The sequence below is a fragment of the Petromyzon marinus genome, chromosome 71 (assembly GCF_048934315.1).
Source record: "Petromyzon marinus isolate PM22_M1 ecotype Great Lakes invasive population chromosome 71, UKy_Petmar_22M1.pri1.0, whole genome shotgun sequence".
NCBI classification, from domain to species: domain Eukaryota; kingdom Metazoa; phylum Chordata; class Hyperoartia; order Petromyzontiformes; family Petromyzontidae; genus Petromyzon; species Petromyzon marinus.
The window spans coordinates 3,518,193-3,542,470 of NC_133737.1; the positions used below are offsets into that span (position 1 = coordinate 3,518,193).

At 47.7% G+C, this 24,278-nt stretch overlaps 1 protein-coding gene across 3 annotated transcripts; it reads left to right on the forward strand.

The window, feature by feature from the left end:
* The first annotated feature begins 1,211 nt into the window (after positions 1 to 1,211).
* Positions 1,212 to 24,148, forward strand: LOC116957225 (uncharacterized). Of its 3 annotated transcripts, XM_076055465.1 has the most exons (4): positions 1,286 to 1,351; positions 1,648 to 1,866; positions 17,639 to 17,741; positions 19,487 to 24,148. In XM_076055465.1, exon 4 carries the CDS (start codon positions 19,515 to 19,517, stop codon positions 20,997 to 20,999), a length of 1,485 nt encoding a protein of 494 aa, XP_075911580.1. In that variant the 5' UTR covers positions 1,286 to 1,351; positions 1,648 to 1,866; positions 17,639 to 17,741; positions 19,487 to 19,514; the 3' UTR covers positions 21,000 to 24,148. The 3 variants fall into 3 exon arrangements, with proteins under 3 accessions (XP_032835146.2, XP_075911581.1, XP_075911580.1); XM_032979255.2 differs by lacking the exon at positions 1,648 to 1,866 and having other exon boundaries at positions 1,212 to 1,351; XM_076055466.1 differs by lacking the exons at positions 1,648 to 1,866; positions 17,639 to 17,741 and having other exon boundaries at positions 1,279 to 1,351.
* Positions 24,149 to 24,278: the final 130 nt, after the last annotated feature.

Genomic DNA, 24,278 nt, shown 5'->3' on the forward strand with positions numbered 1-24,278 from the left:
AGGTGCCCTCTGTGTGGGAATGCATTTGTACGGTCATCAAATCTTCAAAGATACCAGAGAACACACAGTCATCAGAAGATCCCCAAGGAGTGTAGTCTGACATCGACTTGAGAAAGTCAAAGTGCTGCAATGAGCCCATCCCTCATGAAACAAGATTCAGAAGTAAATTCCAGCTTGGACACTTTAAAAGGTATCTAGTTGAAATATGAAGAGGCGAAGGTGAAATGTAAAGGAGTAACAGTGAAGATCGAAAACTCCCAGCAGTTTGTGGAAGTGGAGGTGTGGGTGGACTTCTTAGACAATACAAAGTTGAATGGAGACCTGGTAGATGTGTAAGCTTGAGACAATGAAGCCCCAATAGAGTTACCTTTGTCACAGGCCTTTAATTAAATAACATGAAGTTGAACACTCAATTCCTAGGTTCAACCTACAGATTAAGAGTGGTCAGTATTTGTGGACCTGTGGGTTTGGTAGATCTCTAACCAGGAGCAAGAGCCATTAGGATTCCAATCAATCACTCTGTTATAATAATTGCATTTATATAGCGCTTGCTTAATCGCCGCAACAACTCGGAGTTTTGTATCATATGTCATCACAAACACTCGAAGAGCACCCCCAAGTGCAAGGCTATGTGCACGTTAAGGCCACGTGAAGTGTCGAACGCTCGCCGGCAGGAGTTCACGTGGCAGACCCAGCAGGTGCCATGGGTCGACTGACAAGAAATGACTGGCCGATGAACCACCTATGCCCCCTACTGTGGCAACAAACAGTGTGTACACACACACAATGATCTACACGTTGTTGTTGTTGATCTCACGCAGCCAAGAGGTCCTCTGTTCAAGAGAGGGAGCAAAAGAAATGGAATCTAAGTAGACTTCAACTCTAACCCTGACCTCTCTCTCGCTCTCTGACGTCACCACTCATTAACTCGTCGGCGTGAGACGCGAGCGGGAGGTGTACCCCGCTAGTGACGTCATGTCACCAAGGTATTGACTTCCCTCAACCCCCAACCCCCCCCCTCTTCCGCTCTTTTGAGCGTGACGTCACGTCAGGTTGGTCAAAGCCAATTTTCATTCCAGTAGAATCTTTATTTGGGCAAAGCTACGCCCAGTCACTGGCGGTTCATTAACATAAAATATTCGTAAAATAATTGCGACGGGTTCACAGCAGCCAAGCCCAATCATCCGACATGGACCTGGCTCATTAACATAATTGATTCAGTGACACCTCCGCAAGTTTGAGGGGGATTTGGTGTTGAACCTTCCAAGTGACGTCATGTCACCTGCTGCCGCGTGACGTCACGAGACACCAGGAAGCTGCCGATCTACGCGCGCGCTCACTGGGATACGAGGTGAGAAGTTCACATCGTGGTTGTTGTTGTTGTGGTGGTTGTTGTTGTTGTTGTTGTTTACCCAGGTAGAGCCTCGCTCCTCTCTCTCTCTCAATTGAGTAGCAGCGAGTATGGAATCGATGTCCAGGTTGGAACATTACAACGCGGGGCCTTGCCTTGCGGGGCCTTGCCTCCTGCCCTCGCCTGATCGCGTTTGCTTTAATTCTCTGCTAAAGTTTAATTTGTCTTCACCTGGCTCACTACTTTGAAACTTTGTTTTCTTTAAAATATTTATACATTTTTTTTTATCTCACCAGGCCAAGCCCACTTCAGCTGCTATACCGCTCTTTTTCAGAAGCGACCTGCCCACAACAAAGTGGCTTATCAACGTGTGGAAATGTCTGTCGGTCAAATACTCTAAACGCGTGGTGATGTTGACTCTAAATGTGGAGGGGAAAACCGGAGGATCCGGAGGAAAATACACGCGACCACGGGGAGAGAGACACGCAAACTCTAAATATACAGCAGTAATACAGGTTTGTGTTAGATCGCGTAAATATATAAATGTATCATTAAACCCGCCACCACCCCACACTGTCAATTAGGAAGGGTTTGTCATGTAAACAGAACGTAGCCAAATTTCGATTTAAAGCTTTCCTGACTGCAAGGATTCATCTTCATTGGTTCTTTCGGTAAAGTCACGTAGAATGAGAATAAAATAATACATTGATAAAATAAAATAACACAATATTCTCACGACGTTTCGGCCACAACACAAGCGGCCTTCATCAGGTGAAGGGACGAGACTATTATTGTGTTATTTTATTTTATCAATTTATTATTTTATTCTCATTCTACGTGACTTTACCGAAAGAACCAAAGAAGAACGTAGCCAATTCGTCACTAGTACAGCACACCGGTTGTGCGTTGGAAAACCAAGCCACAACATTTACAATCTGAGTACGACGTTAAGCCAGTAATTACAACCAGCTTCAGGCGACAGCCAAATGTTGTGGCTTGGTTCTGTGGGAATATAAATCGGCTCGCTGGGATTATAGCTCACCATGATAACCGTTGCACTACCGCTCCCCACTCACGCACAAACATCATTGAAAGTATAGTATTTATTCAGTACTAGCTGAGTTACCTGGCTTCGCACAGGTCTCAGTAATCAAACATTAAGAGTAATGTCTTGCAATGTTGGCTTTATTAGAACATTTAATTCTGCCAATGAAGTCTGTAAATGTGTGTAATTGTCACGGTTTTTTGGTTGTGTTATACAATCGCACGGCTTGTTTCATAATGACAGCTTTAAAATTCGTTACCCTCGGAGAGCTTCAGGATAAACAATTTTGGACGTTTTGCCATCTCGTGGGTTTAATAATGAAGCCTCAATTTTGGCATACATACTCTTTGGTTCTATTGGGTAAAGTCACGTAGGTGAAAATAAAATAACAAAAAATCACGACGTTTCGGCCACAACACAAGCGGCCTTGTGTTGTGATGAAGGCCGCTTGTGTTGTGGCCGAAACGTCGTGATTTTTTGTTATTTTATTTTCACCTACGTGACTTTACCCAATAGAACCAAAGAGTATGGATCCTAGCAGTCACGAAAGCTTTAAATCTAGAATTTGGCATACATGTCGACAGCAAATTGGTGGAAGAGCTCTTTGCATCTCAAGAAGAGATTGAAGCTGCTGTTTCGCACCATGATCTGGAAAGCAAAGAAGTCCATGGCGGAAATCTTATTTTGTGCCGACAAGCCTGTTGCTGGGTCAGTTTGGCAAAGTGCGAAATTGTAGCCATCATCACCTTGCTAGAAAATCCGTGGACATTGAAGAGCATCATAGGGTCGGTGTGTTTCAATTCTGTGTAGGGTATTGTTTCTCAGTTCCAAGACGATGCCTCGAGTGCCATGTTACTCAGCAGTCAGAATGACAGCGACTTCAGATGTTGTGAATGCATTTAAGCGGCACGCATGTTGACCATGATGGAGTTTAGTCTGCATTAATGACAACATTGTACTATGAAGCACTCTTCTCTTATGCATGCTTGAAACTGTGAACATGAGAGTTTTGCTTTTTGAGCGTGTCTTACAACAGCAATAGGACTTGCATCTTGGTTTTGATGACATTTTTGCAATGCTGGTGAGCCTGTCTAGTATTGTCAAACATGCAAGTAGATCTGTGGTAATGTAGGTAGGGCATTAGGTTGTGGCAGCAGACTGCCAATGCGATTATGTACCTGGCCCTGCACATTAAATGTAGGCATGTATCCAGATGTTGGAATGAGTTGGTTGGTGCCAAAGCATGTAATTTCGAAGCATGATTTATACTATTGTTGGTTCGGAAATGGCTTGCACAGGCAGTTTTGGCAGGTATCAATACATGAATAGGCTCATGATGGTCATTAATTGTAGGGAACTGTTGCAGCATAGCCCTGGAGGGTCTCCTTTTCATGTCATTGCATGGCAGTAACTGCAAGAAGTTGACATGGAACCAATGGCAACTCATGGATCAGAAGTGTAAATGATGTGTGAAATGTATGGAAAAGAAGACTTTTCCTTTTTGATGCAGGGTAGACACCTGGTTGTAGCCATTTTAGTGGTGTTTTCAGGTTGCCTTGCTTGTGGACTGGAGTTTGATTAGCTGCGGCAGCACCCATTTATGCTGTGTTAGTTTTCTGTGTAGCTCATTGCTGTTGATGAGTTGCATTCGATGTAGGTGCAGGCATAGCAGCACTGGTCGCATACTGTCTTGCTTCTTGCTGTACTGGAGTTTCATAAGCTGTAGGTGCAGCCATCGCAGCACTGGCAGAATGCCGTCTTACTCCTTGTTGTTCAAGAGTATCATTAGCTCTAGGTGCAGCCATTGCAGCACTTGTACGAATCACGTAAATTATTGTAATCGCTTTTGGTGAAGAGAAGCGCACGTTTTCCGCAAGGAAAATTATACGTGGATGTAAAAGTTAATAAGCAAAAAAATAGTAAATAGTGAGTGTGTGACTGAATACTATATCGAGATAGTTAATTAAATGATATTCGAATTTGTAATCGTTGTATGAATGTGAAGACATAGCCACAAAGAATTGAGGTATAAGCCTATAAGTTGTTGGAAGAAGTAATTGTTTGTAGTGCTTGAAGTGGGTATGAATAGCATGTGTGTGGTGGTGTGTGCCCACATAATTTGTTTAAATTAGTATGTGTGTTTTGGCATACTTGTTATTCCTTAGCAGGCAATGTAGATTTGATGCATTTAGTCATAGCTGTTGTATAGCATCTATGTTGTGTAGAAGGAGGTCGGTAGTACTGACACGTAGATGTAGATATTTTAGAATAGTAAATGATTCATTAAATATTGCAGTGTGTTAGGTGAGCCATGTGTGGCAAACCGGAAGTAGTGAGAATGCCCTGAGCTTTATACCATGTGAATAGAAAGAAAGGGGGGAGGGTGAGGAGTGCGGGGGGAGTTGGAGTGTGCAGGTGTTACAGGTGTTGAAGTTGAGCAGGTAATCTAAATAAGTAATATTTTAAAAAATCACACTTTAATTGAATGTACTGTCCTAGCAATGGAAGAACTCCACGACTCCAGGAAGTGGCTCCGAAGCTTGCCATAACGTAAGGGACCGTGGTGATTTGCAGCGAACGTCAGTTGAGCGTGGACAATTAGACCCAAGCCGAAACATAACATTTAAAAAATAGTGTTTTAAAATATGTTTTTATGATAGAATATAGTATTGTCATCAGTATGACATAAGCATACCAAGTTTGCAGTCGATACCACATTGGGAAGTGGGTAAAAATTGAGTTAGAAGATTTGAGGATACAACAACAGAGTTAGTAAATAAAAAGCATGTAAAATAGTGCGAAAAATACACTGACTCACCAGTGAGTATGCATGGAAAGATTGGGGTGGGTTGGTGCAATTTTGTTAACAAAAACATCTACACAAATGCAAAGTCTGCTTTATATATACTTAGTTCTTTCGGTAAAGTCACGACACACCTGATGACGACCGTTTGTGTTATGGTCGAAACGTCGTGAGAATTTTTATTGTTTTATATATATTTTATTGTTTTCCCTTCAACGTGACTTTACCGAAAGAACTAAGAATATGAATTACTGCAGTCACGATAGCTTTAAATAAAAATGTGTCTGCTTTATATAGATTTATACTATTTTTCGTCTCGGGACATTTTTTTTGTATATGGTTTCTCCGTGTTTATTTCAATTGTTTAGTTTATTTGCAATATAGTACAGGACTTATTTCAATTGTGATGTTGTAAATTTTAGTTGACGTTTACCTAACGCCATTAATTAGGTAAGGCTTAAGTATTGAATATCGCACTTTTGAATATCGCGCTTTTAGCTTTCGCGCGGCACTTTTGAAGAACGTAACCTCCGCGATATGCAAGGGGCTGCTGTATTTTCTGTCCATCGACTACAGCAGAGTACTGGATTTTCAGTAGAAACTAGATCTCTGCATTCTTGATTTAATTAAGGCCTATTTTTTTTTCTTATATATAAAAGTCTCCGCGCGCGCTCGCGAGCTCTTGAACGGTGGGCTTTACGTAGAATTTTTTTTTGCCAGCCGGCACGCCCTAAGCCCCGCGGTGGGAATAGGCTATGCCTTTTTCACGTCTGTCACCTTTAAATTAGTTAAATTTGCGATTTAGTGGGATTTTGCTATATTTCTTTATTGCACGACATCCGCCGTACCAACTCACGCCAATTGCGTGGGGGGGGGGACGGACCCTGCCAAGTGATGCGCGTTCGGGCGAGCTCACGGGGGACATTTTTTTACGCGTTTTACATGCAATAAATATACACAATGCTGCGGCTATTTCTTCACAGTGTGATGTCCGCTTCGCCCCCCCCCCAACACGATGCGTGCAGTTACTGCTATGAAGTCTGTAGATATTAATATTATTACAGCGCTTAGATAGCATTATTGTAGTATTATTGTTTACTATTATTAAACAAGTACGTTGGCAGATATTACAATAATAATGTTTCTGTGCAGAAAACTTATTTCTCATTATTAGGTTGCTAATATTACCTTTTTTTGCTGTCTTTTTTTTCACTGCGACAGTGTACTGCCAGTTTAACACGTAGGCTTTCGCGACCAATATTATTCATAATAAAGGTTTTTGGGTTAGATCGCGTTTATTTATAAATGTGTCGTAACCCTCCACCACCCGACACGGCCAATCAGCAAAAAAAGCGTCACGTTGACAAAAGACAAATAATTCACTACTTTAGCCCACCGGTATGTTGAAGAGTGAATCCACATTTACAGTTTGAGTACGACGTTTCGCTGGTAAATACATCCAGCATCATCGGGCAATTCGCCACATTTATAAATAAACGCGATCTAACCCAAAAACCTTTATTATGAAGTGTACTGCCAGTCTGTGATGTGGCCTGCTGCCTGCTCATTAATTAACGTCAGTGCACTCGTATTCTATTATATACACTGCTAATTTGCCTTTTGACCATTATGAGTGTATGCCAGTCTATAATCTGGTGCCTGCTTCTTTACCTCGCTCAGTGTACTGCCAGCCTTTCATGTCGACTGTATCCTACTTTATCAGCTGCTGCCCGTATTGCCAGCTTTTAATCTCGACTGTAGCAATGCTTATGTCATTGAGTCGGCGTACTGGCAGTCTATAATGTAGACTGTAGCCTGCTTGATTTAAAGCTTTCGTGACTGCAGGGATTCATATTCTTGGTCCTTTCGGTAAAGTCACGTAGAAGGGATACAAAATAATAAAAATATAAAACAATAAAATTCTCACGGCGTTTCGACTGCAACACAAGCAATCATCATCAAGGGTGTGAAAACCACAGCAAGAAAAATTTGGAAAAAGTGACGTTTTTTTATATTTTTTTACGTTAATACGTAACTTTACCGAAAGAACCACGAATGTGTAGCCTGCTTCTCAACTTACCTGTGCGTACTGCTGCTCTTTAATTTACACTTATTTCAGCTTATTTCTTCTATGCATTTCCATTGTTTCCATTGCTCACGTCATGCTATTTATCGTATGTTCCCGCATATAGCCCGCATACGCATATACCCCGCAAAAATAGCGTTTTGTGTAAAAAAATAAATTCAGATAGCCCGCACCTCCATATACCCCGCAGGCATTCATATATTTAACGTCATTACCGCGGCTTCATTCCATCATATTCATACGAAGTTTACATTTGTAGTACATTCCACTATCAATTGTTAACATTAAAATCATAATGTGTACAAAGAAAACAAACTAACCGGAAACGAGTGAACTTAAAACAGTAAATAAGTAACAAAAGTAAATATCCAATAAATAAGTAACAACTGGTAGATAAGTAAGTACAGTTTTAGCACTGGTAGATTGCGCACTGACAGATAATAGCCGAACTAGGTGTCTCGCCCCCACCGCTCTCTCCCCCCAGCTGCCCCACCCCCCACCTCTCTCTCCCCCCAGCTCTCCCGTCGCAGGTAAACAGTGCATGCACTTCAAACATTTTCGTTTAATTATACAAACAATTAATTTAAAACTTGATAACATGTGCAATTTTAGTGTGTTTATTCAGCAGCGCTTTAGTCAAAGGTAAGTGTTGCATAGTGGATAGTGCTACCATGAACAAATTTAACGAGTTATGACATGTCACACGTGTAAAATATTTTTGGGATAGCCCGCACCTCCATATACCCCGCAGGGTCTTGTTTTGTTTGTAAAAAGTGGTATACCCCGTGGGTTATATGCGGGAAAATACGGTACTGATACGTTCTACTGCGATGCTGATAGCTGTGCCATCATCGGGGATTGCTGTGCACGTCTGTGTGTGTGTTCGAGTCCATATGTGTGTGCATGTTGGTCCATGCGTGTATTTAAGTCCATGTGTGTGTCTGTCTTTTTCGAACGGGCAACGCCCGATGTGTGTGTGTACGTCAAAGTGTTTGTGTGTCAGTCCAAGTGTGCGTGTCAGTCCATTTGTGTGCATATCAGTCACTGTGTGTGTGTTAGTCCATGTGTGTGTGTTAGTCCATGTGTGTGTGTTAGTCCATGTGTATGTGTGTGTCAGTCCATATGTGTGTAAGTCTATACATGTGTAGTGGCCTTATTGACGTCGGAGACTGTTGACTTGAGGCAACACGTATTTATTACAGATACTTCAATTACAGTAGCGACCCTGACACTCGAAGAGGTAAAGGCCTACTATACTCTTTGGTTTTTTCGGTAAAGTCACGTAGGTAAAATAAAATTTAAAAGAAAAGAAAACAACTAAATTAAAACCAAAGAGTGAATCCTTGCAGTCACGAAAGCTTCAAATCTAGGTAACGGCCTCTTCACCCGTGCTCTATAGAGGGAAGGTTCCCCGAGCTTAAGCCCACGCTAGCTCCCTACTTCCCTCTATCCTAGTCCTCTCTCGGGAGGCTATCTGACCTGGCCCAGCTTCGGCGCAGGTCTCGATCACCAGCCACACGAGTCCGGCCCTCAGAGGGACATTGGCCCTCACGGCTCTGGTGTCGCACCCTGGCTTGCTTTGCCCGGCCCTGAAAAGGGCAGCAAGTCAAAGGAGTTCCAGGGTCTGGCTAGTCGGTCTTCTTTCTTCACTGGCTCTTCATCTTGACTGGGTCGAACTGAACTCTCAGCTCTACAGGTCCCACCTTTTATACTGTTTCTCACTGAGGGGCGTGGCTGGGAGGGATCACAGCATCCCCCACATCCCCCCAGGGTGGTGGCCTTAACGGATGTGTTTGTGGCCACCGTTATATAACCGCGTGTCACCCTCCCGTAACACCCCTACACGTGTGTCTGTCACTCGATATGTGTGTGCAAGTCAATGCGTGTGTGTGTGTGTTAATCCGTGTGTGTATCTAAAGTAGATGTCTGTGTGTCACAGTCCATATGTGTATGTGTGTGTGTAGGGCAATGTGTGTGTCAGTCTATGTATGTGTGTATGTAAGTCCATGTGTTTGTGTGTGCGAGTCGATATGTTTGTGTGTCAGTCCATGGGCGTGTGTGTTAGTCGCTTTGTGTGCGTGGCCCCATGTGAGTCAGTGTAAGTCCATTTCTATCAGTAGGCCTGGCCTCTGGGTTGTTCTTCATGTTTTCGGAGTCCCTCACCCTTTGCTCACGATCCTTGAGGACCTTCATGATGGTGAGCGGCCGTCAGTCAGAGCCATTCCCTCTACACCTTGGGGTGTGACAGGGATGTCCTCTGGCTCCCACATTATTTAACATATCTTTTGGCCACGTAGTTCGTGAAGCCTTCAATGGCTGAGGAATTACCATAAGGTACAGATACAATGGGAGGCTGATCGATGCCCGGGTGCAGTCAAGGGATGGCTCCCTATTGCTCAACCAAGTTATGTATGCCGATGCTCTGCTGATTGCTGCTCACTCAGAGGAGGAGTTGGAGGCACTGCTGTTGAACCTGGAGACTGCCACTAAGATGTGGACCCTTACCATCAGCCCCACCAAAACTAAGCACCTGCCTGGGTATTTTGTACGATCGGACAATCTGCCCCCACAACTCACAATTGGTGATGCGGCAGTTGTATAGAGATTGGAGAGATTCCCATACCTGGCCAGTGTGCTCATGACCGGCTCCGGTTTAACAGCAGACGTCTCACTCCAAATCAGTCAAGCGCCATTATCTTTTCATCCGCTGCGTTACGCTGTGTGGAAGCTACCTGGTCTCTCGCTCCGCATGAAGCTCCAGGTCTTCTCGGCCACGGTAATTCCCTCCCTTCTCTACGCTTGCGAAACGTGCACCCCCCTAATGTAACATCTTCGCCGGTTCGAAACATTTAGGCTGGCCTGTGAACGATCCATCATGGGTTTAACCATATGTGTGTGTGTGTGCGCATCTAAGTCGATGTGTTTCTATGTGTGTGGGTCGATGTCTGTGTGTAAGTGCATGTGTGTGTCTGCCTTTTCCGCCCGGGCAATGCCGGGTACTTACCGCTAGTAGTACCATAAAGAGCCTTGGGGCTTTGGGTTATTTGTTTTTTAATTATCTGCCTCTGCTCACATTATTTGAAGATTTGTATGATTTTGGGCAGGATGGTTTGAAGCTGCATGACCAGGAGTCGGAGCCATTTCCGGTTCAACTTGGCTTGTGACAGAAATTCACTCTGGCCCCATGCATTACATTACATACCATCTTCAATAACTATGTAGTTTGAGAAACTCATAATGGTCATATGAAAAGGATTGCATTCGTTTACGTTTACAATGATACGCTAATCAATGCCTAGTTATAGTTAAAGGATTGTTTCCTACTGGCCAACCATGTTACATCTGCTGATGATTTGGTAATGGCTACTCAATGAGATGGAATTAGGTAATCCTGTTCTGTGCCTGGATAATTACATTATGAAATGGGGCATTGCATATGTTCCACAAAAATAAATCACCTGCTTTGGAATTTCATTTCATACAACACTGCACTTGCTAAACTCTCTATGAATAATCAGGCAGTTCTACAAGTGGTGGAGTAGATCCCATACCTGTTTAATGTGTTCACGACCAGCTCTGGTTTGGCAGCCAAAGTATCACTTCAAATTAGTCGAGCAGCATTCTTTCATTACACTGTGTAACACTGTGGAAGCTTCCTGGACTTTTGCTCCATACAAAACTGAGTGTGCATCACCAAGGTCTAGTCCATCTGAGACCATTCCTCTCTCTGCCATACTGACGTCCTGCGGATGGTCGGCGCACAGGACGGCGCTACGTAGCCATTCCAGACTGGGCCCGAATGGGTTATGTGGGTCACCAAGCTACCAGGCACTTTTTGGCGAACACCACCCCCAGGCCTCGTTCCAGGGGTGATATAAATATAGAATATCTGTAAGGATGCCCCCCAATAGACTCCCCCTTGAACTCTACCAGGCACGTCCCACTGGGGGCCGACCCACGACACGCTGGCGGGATTATGTCGCTCGGCTGGCCTGGAAATGCCTGGTAATTCCCCAGGAAGAGCTAGAGTCTATCGCCAGGAAAAGGGTGGTCTGGGCTGCCCTACTCAATGTGCTGCCACCACAACCATCACCAGGACAAGCGGATTTAGAAACGAACGAACAAAGCTGCGAGCCACAGATATTTCTCCTTTCTCTGTGGATGCAAAATATAAACTTAGTTTAAGGACCATGTGTGCTGGCTTATACAATTAAGGCTGGCCTGCCTATGACCCCTCTATTGAACTAGACAAGATTGTATTATAACCTTAGGGGCTAAACAGGCATGGCATTGGCTAGAGAATGGATTGGATGATGTGGAGGTGATCAGACCTGCTGATGACTGGTACCAGGAATGTCAAGTTCGGCCTCTGTGGAGGAGGCCGGTGACTTATGCTGCAGGGCAGTTGGAGGTATTTGCTCTGCAACAACAATTAGGTCAGAGGAGCAATGCTCACATGAATGGGTGGAATGCTGTGTGCCGAAAATGCAGCAAGACAGCGGGGAGCACAGCTGGTGCATCTGTAATGAGTGGCTTCGACACGATAAAAAGTTGAAAAGTTTCTTTAATAAATCTCAGGTTTGTTGTCTCCTGTTTCTTCACACACTCGCACTACGGATACACGCCGCCCAAGCGGCTTCGCTGCCCCACGCCATGTGGGGCTCACCCACTCCCTAGCACGTCGCTGGCTGACGGCGCGCTAGGAAGCGGCCGAAGATCGAGCCGCCAAGTGGCCGATGGAGATGGCGGGGCAGCAGTGACGGGGAGCTCCTCTTAATCTTCTGGCACCGACCTCACACCTTTCTCTGGCTCCTGCTTAAATATGCTCCCCGGCGACTAAACCCCGCCTTTGGCCAATCCTCTCATAGAATCTTCGGGAGCATTCCAGAGTGCTTTCCGGGTGGCACCGCCCTTTTACCTTTAGCCTAGATGTACTCCTTCCCCTAGACAACCCATAACTGTATATCACCCCACACCCTACATAATACAGGAGATGGCGCTCTCATTACATCACCCCCCCCCCCACCCATGATAAAAAAAAAACTAGCCATCCCGGCTAAGAAAGGGCAAGGCATAATGTAGAGTGCAATCAATTATGAGTGCAACACAATAAGAGTGGAGGGAACTGAACATGAAAAGAGTAATGGAATAAGTAGCGGAATACAATAAGGACACAAATGCTTCACGAAAAGCGAGATGTCATTGAACGTGAGTATCGCCGGCCCATCCACCAAAGGCAGAAGAAGAACAGGAACAGCGGCCGGTGGAAGCAGAGGTCCAACAGGGAGTGACACTGCCGGATTCAGCACAGGTGACCCAGATGGGATAGAGGTGTCCTCCCCTCCTGCATGTCCATCAGAGGCGCTGTGGGCGAAAAAGAAACAGACTTCGGAAGATCGCCCCGCACAGGAGCAACAGGCCTGTTGGCCACGTCAGGCACCGGGATTCCGGGATTTGGAGATGACGATGGCCTCCCAGGAGCAACAAATTGTTTCAATCGTGACGGGTGAATGTACCACTGCCGACGAGCATGACGAATCCGGACACACTGAGGGCGTAACACCTCAACGATTGTGACAGGCCCCTGCCACGGTTTGCGGAGCTTAGGAGAGGTGCCAACAGACACCTGTGGACAATGGAGCCACGCCCGATCTCCCACAGACCATGGCATGTCCACCTTAGACCTTCGTACACAACGCTCGTTCTGCACCTGGTTCTTAGAAGTGTTAACCCTGGCAGCCTCCCGAGCCTCAGAGACACGTCGAAGCGACTCTCGGATGTGATCTGGAAGAGTCGACTTAGGAGGCAGCACAGGGGAACCCAATTGGACATCAACAGGCGGCATGTTTTCCCTCCCATACATGAGGGAAAACGGCGAATAACCTGTGGAAGCATGAGGCGCCATCCAATAGGCAGAGAGGACGCTGGGTATCTGCAGATCCCAGTCGTCCTGTCGCTCATTGACGGTCGGGCACAACGTAGCGGACAAAGTCCGATTCAGACGCTCCACCATACCATCAGTTTGAGGATGGTAGGGAGACATCGACATTTTCTTGGTACCCAAAATAGTGCAGATGTCAAGCAACAATTTGGAAGTAAAATTTCTACCCTGATTGGTAAGCAACTTCGCTGGAGCTCCTTTATCCATCACATAGCCATTCACGAACGCATCCACGATGGATAAAGCAGATTGATCAGGCAGGGGCCAGGCCACTGGCCAACGAGAAAAGTATTCGACACCAACGAGAATAAATGTATTACCACGAGGCGTCACGGGGAACGGTCCCAACACATCCAAAGCAACCAACTCATTGATGCGAGTGACAGATGGACTGCAAAGGCGGAATGTAACGCTGTCGGGGCGACTTCCGCCGGGCACACTTCGTGCATGCGCGGAGCGCTGCAACAACGTTAGACGTCATACCCGGCCAATTGTAATCCCTCTTCTGAATACCAAGATGAAAAAGGCGTTCAGAGTGCAACGTGTGAATCAACCCTGCGCGTAAAGAATTTGGTACCACCAATCTCGGCCGGAACGCTATATCATCGTGCCACATTAACAATTCATCCAGAACAAAAAGACGGGCCCCCTTAACAACTTTTGAATCGCCTCCAATCGATAATGCCCGATCGCGCAAAAGAGTCAGGGATGCATCAGCAAATTGTTCGCGCATCCACACTGATCGCGAAAGGCGCAACACGTCATCAGCGGGGGGAACTGCTACATCGGCAGGAAGCGTATCAACTGAGGCCACGGCCAACGGCCGAGACGTGCTCAAGGGAGAACAGCGATTCGTGCCTGAACGATACACACACAGAGACACGTGAAGTAAGCGGCACAGCGCGTCAGCATGACGAGTCTCCTTCCGGTAAATGACCTCGAATTAAAACTCCTGCAAGCACTCCAACCAACGTGCTAACTGACCTCCCGGCTGCCCAATCAACGAATACTGGAGGGCAGCATGGTCAGTACGTATAACAAATTTCCTACCATATAAATAGGGCCGGAACAATTTAACAAAATGAACGGTCACGAGCAACTCCCGATGAGTGACGCAATAACGAGTCTCAGGCGGCGAAAGAACCCGACTACCGTACGCAACCACACGCTCAACACCCCCCTTCACCTGGGACACAACAGCCCCGATGCCCGTGTCACTGGCGTCAGTGTCCAGTATGAAGGGGGATGCAAAATCAGGGTAATCAAGCATAGGCACGTCGGACAAGCAATTCCGCAAGGCATTGAATGCAGCCTCCTCTTCCGGACCCCAACAGAACCTCTGATTTTTGCCCGTAAGCGCATGCAACGGCCTTGCAATAGGCGCAAATCACAGAATGAATCTACGATAATAGGCGAAGCCAATGAAGCTCCGAACATCCCATACACTCGCCGGGACGGGCCAATCGCGAATACACGCCGTTTTGTCAGGGTCGGTCGAGATCCCGTCGGCACTCACAACATGACCCAAAAATCGGACTGAAGTCTGCAAAAGATGATATTAGCAGAACGCATGTGCTCAAAAACAGTACGAAGTCGGAGGAGATGGTCCTCAAACATCCGACTGAACACGATGACATAGTCAAGATAAATGAGACAAGTTTCTCATTGGAGGCCGGCTAAGACAAGTTCCATAAGTCTCTGAAACGTGGCAGGAGCAGCATTCAATCCCATGGGCAAACAGTTAAACTCAAGAAGACCCTGCGGGGTACGGAATGCGGTCTTCTGCCTGGAGGGTTCATCAAAGGGCAGCTGCCAAAACCCCGAGATCCAAGGTAGAGAAAAATCGCATCCAACGAATCATCCATTCGCGGCAAGGGACACGCGTCAGCCATGAAGACCTTATTTAGGCGACGAAAATCAATTCAAAACCGGAGGTTACCATTCTTCTTCTTAACCAAGACAACCGGGGTGCCCCATGGGCTAGTGGATGGCGAAATGATTTCAGTGGCTAGCATGTCATCAACGGCGTGCCACACGCTCTTTTTTTCTGACGGTCCCATGCGATGTGGATTCAACCGAATGGGGCTAGCATCACCCGTATCAATGTGATGGGCCTGCAAGGATGTCCGACCCAAGTCGAAGTCGTTCTTGCTGAACACATCAGAAAATTCGGACAACAACATACGCAATCCCTCACGCTGAGCCGGAGACAAAGAAGCATTTTGCCGCACAAATCCGCGATCCATCGATCATCCACCGGACGTTTATTTCCGACTGAGCAAACAGCCTGCGCCACCGCGTGTTTAGCTCGGTCCAAAAATGTGGTGGTAGCGTGAGCAAGAACAGTACCGGCAGGCACAATCATATCCCCCGGACCCCCATTCAAAACTTGTAAAAACGGGGCAGGACCCACTCTGAGAATGGTTTGAGCACAAACCAATGTCAACCCTCGCGTGGCAGTATTCGACGGCATCAACAGAATGCCATTAACCCCGACATCTTCAGCGATTTTCTTACGATATCGGAGTGGAATCAACATTTGGGAGTCCGACGGAACCGTAACGGTGGCATCAAACAAAGCCTGAACCATAGCTGAAGAAATCGGTCGTGGAAGCGACTGACAAGAAGCGCAACGTATGACCTGACGGCAATTCCAGACATCCCTGATCCACAATAATTTGAATAGGCATTCTGGCCAAAAAGTGCCAAGCGAACATGGCACAGCCAACGTACGCGAAATCAGTATGGGCCCCGTCGCACGAACATCCCCAATGGCGATGCATGCTTCAACCTGGCCAATGATGGCCATACTACCCCCATTAGCGGCAATACACGTGACGCAAGAATCGATAACAGCTGGAAAACTGACGTCTGAAATGATAGTGGCAGAAGCCCCCATATCTACCAAAACACGAACATCACCCCCTGAACTGTGGCTGCCATCGTCGAAGATCCGACCGCCGCGGCAACAACACGTTGGGCCAATTTCTTCCACTGTTTGCGAAACTGGCCAACCTTAAGCAATAGAATACGAACAAGAACAATTTAACAACTCGTCCCGATGTGATGTACCCATCCCAGCGGCATGAGATGAATGAGATGACGAACATGCCCGGGTGCCCGACGTGTGCCAACTCGCCTGTGTGGAGGGACGTGATGGCAGACGGTCGAAAGGAGGAGACGTGGTCGGCGATCCGGACAGCAATGGAACACGAGCGCGGCACTCTCGTGAATAATGGCCTACCCGGCCACATCTGTAGCACGTGACCGGAGGCCGCTGATGGAGCAGATCGTCGTACGGTCGCGGCCGGTAGATGTTCTGGCAGCGACGACCATCGCGAGGGTGCCAATTCCAACAAGGGACAGCCGTTTCGACGTCGCCCATCGATGCCTCTTCATTGGGGATGACAACCACCTCCTTAGGAGAACAGCCGATGGGCTGACCATCATATTCTTGGTTCTTTCGGTAAAGTCACGTAGAAGGCTGTTTCCCTTCTTCGTGACTTTACCGAAAGAACCAAGAATATGAATCCCTGCAGTCGCGAAAGCTTTAAATCAAAGGGCTGACCATCCTTAGCTGGGTCCCCCGTCCACGCCGCCATCTGCGCCCAGCGCTTCAAATTCTCCGGTGCGTTAAGGCAACGCGCGTTCCAAAAGGACGTCTTCCCTTTGTGGCCGCACGTAGGAAGAACAACGTTAATTTCCCTAGCCAACGCCAACATATGTTCCATCACTACGGGATCCAACAGTTCCTGTTTAACATTCGGATATGCATCCAAAGCGCTTCTGTAGGCGAGAGGCGATTACGAGCTCCCCCGGCCTATGGTGCTGAAATTTCGTCGTTTTGTTGTCTGGCGGCTCGTAGACCTCCGCCATCTCTTGAAAAGCTTGTGCAAGCGACGCCTTGTTTGATGGAATGGAACGGAACACCGCCAACGTGTCGTCATCCAACATGGTGGGCAAGGTGATGAGCGCCTCCGACCATCGGACGGACTTGTAGGCGGCCTCGAAACGCCAGCGAAAATCACTCCAGTCGCATCCCGCTGCCACGAACTCGCGAACGTGAGGCAGGCGTCGACCCCGATCGGCGCTCTCCTTTGAAAGTAGGCATCGTTATGGACGGCGACACCTCGCGTGGCAGCGACGAACCAGCGGCCGATGCGCCGCTCTCCGCAGCGGTGGACAAAATGGCGTCAACTGGAAAATGGCGGCCGTGTTCACCAAGGGGGGACCATCACCAGCCCTCTGCACATCCACCCCCGGACGATCCACCATCGGACTTCCTCCAGCAGTGACGAGAGTGACAAAACGGAGAAGCGCCGTTGTCAGCGCGCCCAACTGGGTCTCGACTCTTTGCCACGGCTCGTCAAGGCGTAAATGTTGACTTGTCTCTGCCCTGCCATCCACCGCAGGTGCGAGCTCGGCACCTGTCGTGGGCTCCCATCACCGGGGCCACAGTCCCCAGGGTCGGCAGGAGCTGAGTCGCCGACTCGTCATCGTCAGAAGACACTGCAGGTGGGATCTTCTTTTTCTGATGTTTAGACATTGTGTCTCGCGTAGAATTCTATCAGAAAAGTCCACTTCCTGACACCACAGTAATGAGTGTCTCCGACAATAAAAAGTTGAAACGTTTCGTTAATAAATCTTCAGTACAGTTAGTTGTCGCCTGTCTCTTCACACACTCACACTACGGATAGACGCCGCCCAAGTGGGCTTCGCTGCCTCGCGGCACTCACCCACTCTCTTGCACGCTGCTGGCTGACAGTGCGCTAGGGAGCGGGTGAGCGGCTGAAGGTCGAGCCGCCACGTGGCTGATGGAGGTAGCGGGGCAGCAGCGACGGGGAGCTCCTCTTGATCTTCTGGCACCGACCTTATATACGCTCCCCAGCGACTAAACCCCGCCTCTGGCCGTGCCCCTCATAAAACCTTCGGGAGCGTTCCAGAGACTTCCCGGGTGACTCCGCCCTTTTACCTTTGGCCTAGATGCACTCCTTCCCCGAGACAACCCATGATTGTATATCACCCCACATAATACAGGAGATGGCGCTCTCATTACACACCTGTAAATCATCTCAGTCAGTCATCCCTTGACACCTGGATCATTCCCATGACCTGCTGACAAGTGATCCACACTTACATGGCATTAAATTACACCTATCATGGCATGAGCACTATGACAAGGTTACTTCAAATAGTGATGAATGGTGGCTGTTTTTTTTATATCTGTTACTGATTCATGTGCAATGTATGTGTATGTAAGAGTTATCTATGTTGGGAGTGGTGACGCAGTTATTTCACAGCATTATGAACTCAAGAATTAGATTTTGATTATCGCTGACAGCAAACATGATTAATAAGTTAAATCTGAACTTATTGTGGCCCTCCCCTATGTTGATTGATCCTCAATTAATTGGTGAAGTGAGAAAGCATTAATACTGAGCAGATGAAGGCGGCCAGGTATGTTTCTGGACACACCACCGTTTTACCATGCCAGTGTGTGACAAGTGTCAGTTTTGTATTTGCTGTAAAGTATATTAACTCTGTTGAACACAGAGGTAAAATCAAAACAATAGATTATTTTAGTTTTCCTCTGGAACTGTTTTATGAGCATGGCAACTGTCAAAATTAACACAGCACATGCAGCTGAAGTTATGTTCATCCGAGCATTCAAGCAAATCTAGCCTGGCTTCACCTAATTTGCATTTGAACATTAATTCATACATAAATGCATAATACAAGTAGTATTTTGAACATCCATTGCTATGTAAACTGAAATTTCCTTAAATAAATATTTATTTCATAGCCAGATAGCCTAAATTGTGTGCTTGGAGTTTTGGGTAAACGTTCATTTTGAAGATACTAGGGCTTCCAGCCATATTTCTGACCACTTGCCCTGCCATTTTGTGCCTTAACAGCCCGTGTGATGTTTTGGGGAATCTCTTTCACTATATCATGAATTTCGATTTAAAGCTTTCGTGACTGCAATGATTCATCTTCTTTGGTTCTTTCGGTAAAGTCACGTAGAATGAGAATAAAATAATGAATTGATAAAATAAAATAACAATATTCTCACGACGTTTCGGCCACAACACAAGCGGCCTTCATCAGGTGAAGGGACGAGACTGTCTGGTAGGACACCGAAAGAACCAAAGAAGATATATCATGAATATATGAATAAGTATAGACGTGTAAGTCATGTGTGACTGTATATATGCATTCGTCTGTGGCTTGACAATGACGTAGATGTTATCTGTCCGCAGCTGATGCTTCCTCTGCAGAATTGGTCTGATGAAGCAAAGGCATTCAGCCCAGCTTGGTGCAAAAAGTCAACAATGCGACCAGTATGCAAACAGCATGGATCATTCTGGAAATTTGACACAGCACCAGAGAACTCACACACGAGAGAAACCATTCAAGTGCACTGTGTGTGAGAAGACATTTGCATGGTCATCAGTTCTTCAGAGCCACCAGAGAACACACACGGGAGAGAAACCCTTCAAGTGCACTCTGTGCAGGAAGGCGTTTGCAGAGTCATCACATCTTAAAATACACCAGAGAACACACACGGGAGAGAAACCCTTCAAGTGTAGTGTGTGTGGGTATGCATTTTCAGATTCATCACATCTTAAAAGACACCAGAGAACACACACAGGAGAGAAACCCTTCAGGTGCACTCTGTGCGGGAAGCTGTTTGCAGTGTCATCATATCTTAAAGAACACCAGAGAACACACACAGGAGAGAAACCTTTCAAGTGCACTGTCTGTGAGAAGGCATTTGCATGGTCATCAGGTCTTCAAATCCACCAGAGATCACATGCGGGAGAGAAACCTTTCAAGTGCAGTGTTTGTGGGAAGTCATTTTCAAAGGCATTTACTCTTAAACGACACCAGAGAACACACACAGGAGATAAATCCTTCAGGTGCACTGTGTGTGATAAAGCGTTTGCAAAGTCATCACATCTTAAAAGACACCAGCGAACACATACAGGAGAGAAACCTTTTAAGTGCACTGTTTGTGAGAAGGCATTTTCACAGTCATCAAGCCTTCAGAACCACCAGAGAACACACACGGGAGAGAAACCTTTCAAGTGCAGTGTCTGTGGGAAGGCATTTTCAAAGGCGTTTACTCTAAAAATACACCTGAGAACACACACAGGAGAGAAACCCTTCAAGTGCACACTGTGTGAGAAGGCGTTTATACAGTCATCAGTTCTTCAGAGCCACGAGAGAACACACACAGGAGTGAAACCCTTCAAGTGCAGTGTGTGTGGGAAGGCATTTTCAGGTTCTACTGCTCTTCAAAATCACCAGAGAACACACACGGGAGTTAAACCCTTCAAGTGCACTCTGTGTGGGAAGGCATTTGTACGGTCATCAAATCTTCAAAGACACCAGAGAACACACAGTCATCAGAAGATCCCCAAGGAGAGGAGTCTGAAATCGGCTTGTCAAAGTACTGCAATGCTCCCATCCATGATAAAGGAACCACAAGAAAATCCCAGCTTGGACACTTTAAAAGGTATCAAGGTGAAATATGAAAATGCGAAGGTGAAATGTGAAGTGACAGTGAAGAGTGAAGAAGTGAAGGTGAAATGTGAAGATGAAGATTCAACTCCAAAATCAGACCTTCACATCGATGGATGCAACGTGAAGCAGGAGGAGAATTCTGACTGTGAGGCAGAGCGAGGCAACTCCCAGCAGTTTGTGGAAGTGGAGGTGTGGGTGGACTTCTTAGACAATACAAAGTTGAATGGAGACCTGGTAGATGTGTAAGCTTGAGACAATGAAGCCCCAATAGAGTTACCTTTGTCACAGGCCTTTAATTAAATAACATGAAGTTGAACACTCAATTCCTAGGTTCAACCTACAGATTAAGAGTGGCCAGTATTTGTAGACCTGTCGGTTGGGTAGATGTCTAACCAGGAGCGAGAGCCAATAAGCTCCCAAGCATTTGCTATGTTATGATAATATTTGGTGCTTAATTGCCCATGAGAGGTTTTTTTTGGGTTGGATCGTGTAAATATAAATATTTTGTGAAACCCGCCACCACACTATTTGTTCTCCAACACACCGGTGTGCTGTACTAGTGTTGTGTAATAACGCCGAATTTTGTCCAGCAACGGCAATTGCGGTGGAAAAATAGTACACACGCCAGTGCGCATATACATGGATGTGTCGGCAGGGCAGAGGAACTGGGGCAAGGGTTACGAAAGACACCATCTGGAAGCCCTTGGAACCTGCAAGTGGGTTCGAGAAGGAAGGCAAATGAGAGTGGGAGCTCAGGGCTGCCGGTTCTCGGAGTGGGCTCTTCTCGTCGTCACTGTCATCTTTGCCGCCTTCGTCGCTGCCGTCTTCGCTAGATATTGCACGGCCGGATAGTTGTTGGCTGTCTCGGTCAGCGCCATCAGTGTTACGTGGTCAGGGTTGTGGTTAGGCTAGGCTAGACGACTAGGGAGAATGCGATGACGAACCTGTGAAGGTGTTCACAAAGAAGGTGCCCTCTTAGAAACCTTGTCTCCCGTTACGATGACACTGAAATTGGTGTCAGGAGTGGGGTGAATAAAGAACCCACCTATAGTGTCATTGGAGGATGGGAACGGTGAAACATTCATCCCTCCGGCAGCTGCGGGACCCTGGTTACGAAGCCCATTGGTGGAGAGAGAGATTGGGGGGAGAGCGGCTGCGGATTGGAGGGAGAGCGGCTGAGGATCAGCAGCAGAGCGGCTGCGGATCGGCGGGAGAGCGGCTGTGCATCAGCGGGAGAGCAGCGGCGAATCAGCGGTCATGCGCTGAGCACGTGGCATGGCCGAGGACCGCCGTGTTGAGGGGAGGCGCACCACGGCCAGCGGCGCTGAAACGAGTCACGAGGGGACCCTGGCGGCGGTCCCCGTCAGTGCGGGAGAGTGGAGGAGACCGGGCCGGAGACCGTGCATGTGGTTGGCGCCATTTTGCCCGTGGAGAGCTTGGCATGGCCGGCGGGCGGGCGCTATTTTCCAGAGAGCACTGGACAGCGCTGGAGGGGTGCCGGAGTCGATGGCGCTACAAGGGGTCATATTTGGCCTACCGCGTGACGCCTGCACAAGATTCTCCAGCACAAGTGAGGGGAGGCCGAGACGCCCTTCGCTTTCCGGGAGGCGCTGCTGGGGCAGACCGCGTACCCACAGATGGGTGAGACGGCGCTCGACTCCTTGGTGGCGGAAAGGCTGTTGGCGCGGGAGTCGGGGATCGTCCTGCCCTTCGCCGAAGGCATGGGGATTACGTCTTTGAAGGTGGCCCACGAAATTCAGGGTCACGAGGCCCACCAGCATTGGGCCAAAGTGGCGGTTTGGCCGTGGCGTGAGGAGGACATGGTGGCTGTGGTGTGTGGCCTGGGGACATACGGGAGAAAGTCCCTGCGGGTGGGTTGGCAACCGGGGCAGCCCCCTCCGCCCTGGGGTCCCACGGCCGAGTGTTTCAGGTGTGGTCAGCCGGGCCACATCGCTATAGAATGCCGGGGTGTCAGCAGGGTGCTGGCAGCGCCACGGACGCACTCCGACCTGCCGGCAATGTCTTCCCAAGCTCTACCAGATCCGAGTCTCTGATGCTTTCCGAGACCGCCATGTGCGAAGTGTCAGGGGCTGGATCCGATTAGATGCTGCTGTGGATTTCAGGGAGGGGCCGTGCCCTTTAGTCTATTGTTATTTTGTTCCCGTACCTCGGAATCCCAAGGAATGCAAGACCCTGCCAAGGCAGGGGTGACCAGTGTCAAGGACCGGCTCTCGTGAGCTATGTTCTGGTTAAGGCGGACTCTCTCTTGTAAGGTGGGATTCGGGGGGGTTGTGTATGTTGTTTGGGTTGCGTTATCGGTTCTCGGGGGGGGGGGGGGGGGGTGTGTGTCGCAGTTGTGCGGTCCATGACAGGGTTCTTGCACATGCCGCGGTTGCGCTGCGTGTTGTCGGTTTGCGGGGGGGCACAGGGGATTGTCCTTTTTGTTGTTGGTCTGTTGGGGGGCGCCGTGGTTGCGCTATGTGGGTACGGTTCACGGGAGACACTGCGGTTGTACTGTATGGTCTCGGGAAGGGTTGCTCTGCCTGTCCATTGGTTGCAGTTGCTGGATGTCATCCACCTGTTGTCCAGCAACGGCAACTGCGGTGGACAAACGGTACACTAGCTGGTGACCATTTACACGGGTGTGTCGACAGGGCAGAGGAACTGGTGCAAGGGTCACGGAATACCCTATCTGGAAGCCCCTGGAGCCTGCTAGTGGTTTCGAGAAGGTACGCGTGACCAGGGCGGAGCCAGGCCATGCTGGGTAGCATAAAAGCAGCTGAGAGCACGAGCTCAGGGCTGCCGGTTCTGGGAGTGGGCTCATCTCGTCGTCGCTGTCATTTCGCCGCCTTCATCGCTGCCGTCTTCGCTAGATAATGCACGGCCAGATAGTTGTTGGCTGTTTCGGTCAGTGCCATCGGTGTTGCACGGTCAGGGTTGTGTTTAGGCTACGCTAGACGACTAGAGAGAGCGCATTTATATTTACACAACCTAACCCAAAAAACTTCATGGATATTGGTCGCGAAAGCCTACGTGTTCAACTTGCTTAATTGCCTCAGCAATTCGGAGTTTTGTATAATATCTCATCACAAATACTGGAAGAGCACCTCCAAGTGGCAGCTGCCTCTGTGTGGCATAAGGTGGCCCAGTATCAGCCTGCATGTGGGCATGAGTCTGTCAGTAGGGGGGCAATAATTGATGTGTAATCTGGATAATATTTGGATTGCCCAAATTTTGGCAATGACACCAAGATGCAATGACCTATGTGTTTTGAATGACACGATAGTATGTTTTACATCCACTGTTAAGCAGACGGTGCATATTTTGTTTAATGTTACTGTATTAGCCATGGGTGTGTACCTCTGCAATAAATAGAGAATGCCCTACCACTTCCATCATGGCATGCAAGTGTGAATGTTTCTAACTGGCACAGATGTTCCATTTAGAGGGGTCCACGTTTCACATCCCTAGAGAAGGGAGGGGATGACTGGCCGAGAAAACTCGAATCTTCATGCGGAGCTACAG

What these genes read in the sequence shown, in the direction of transcription:
- LOC116957225 (XM_032979255.2), top strand. Translation starts at nt 19,515, where the DNA reads ATGAAGCAAAGGCATTCAGCCCAGCTTGGTGCAAAAAGTCAACAATGC.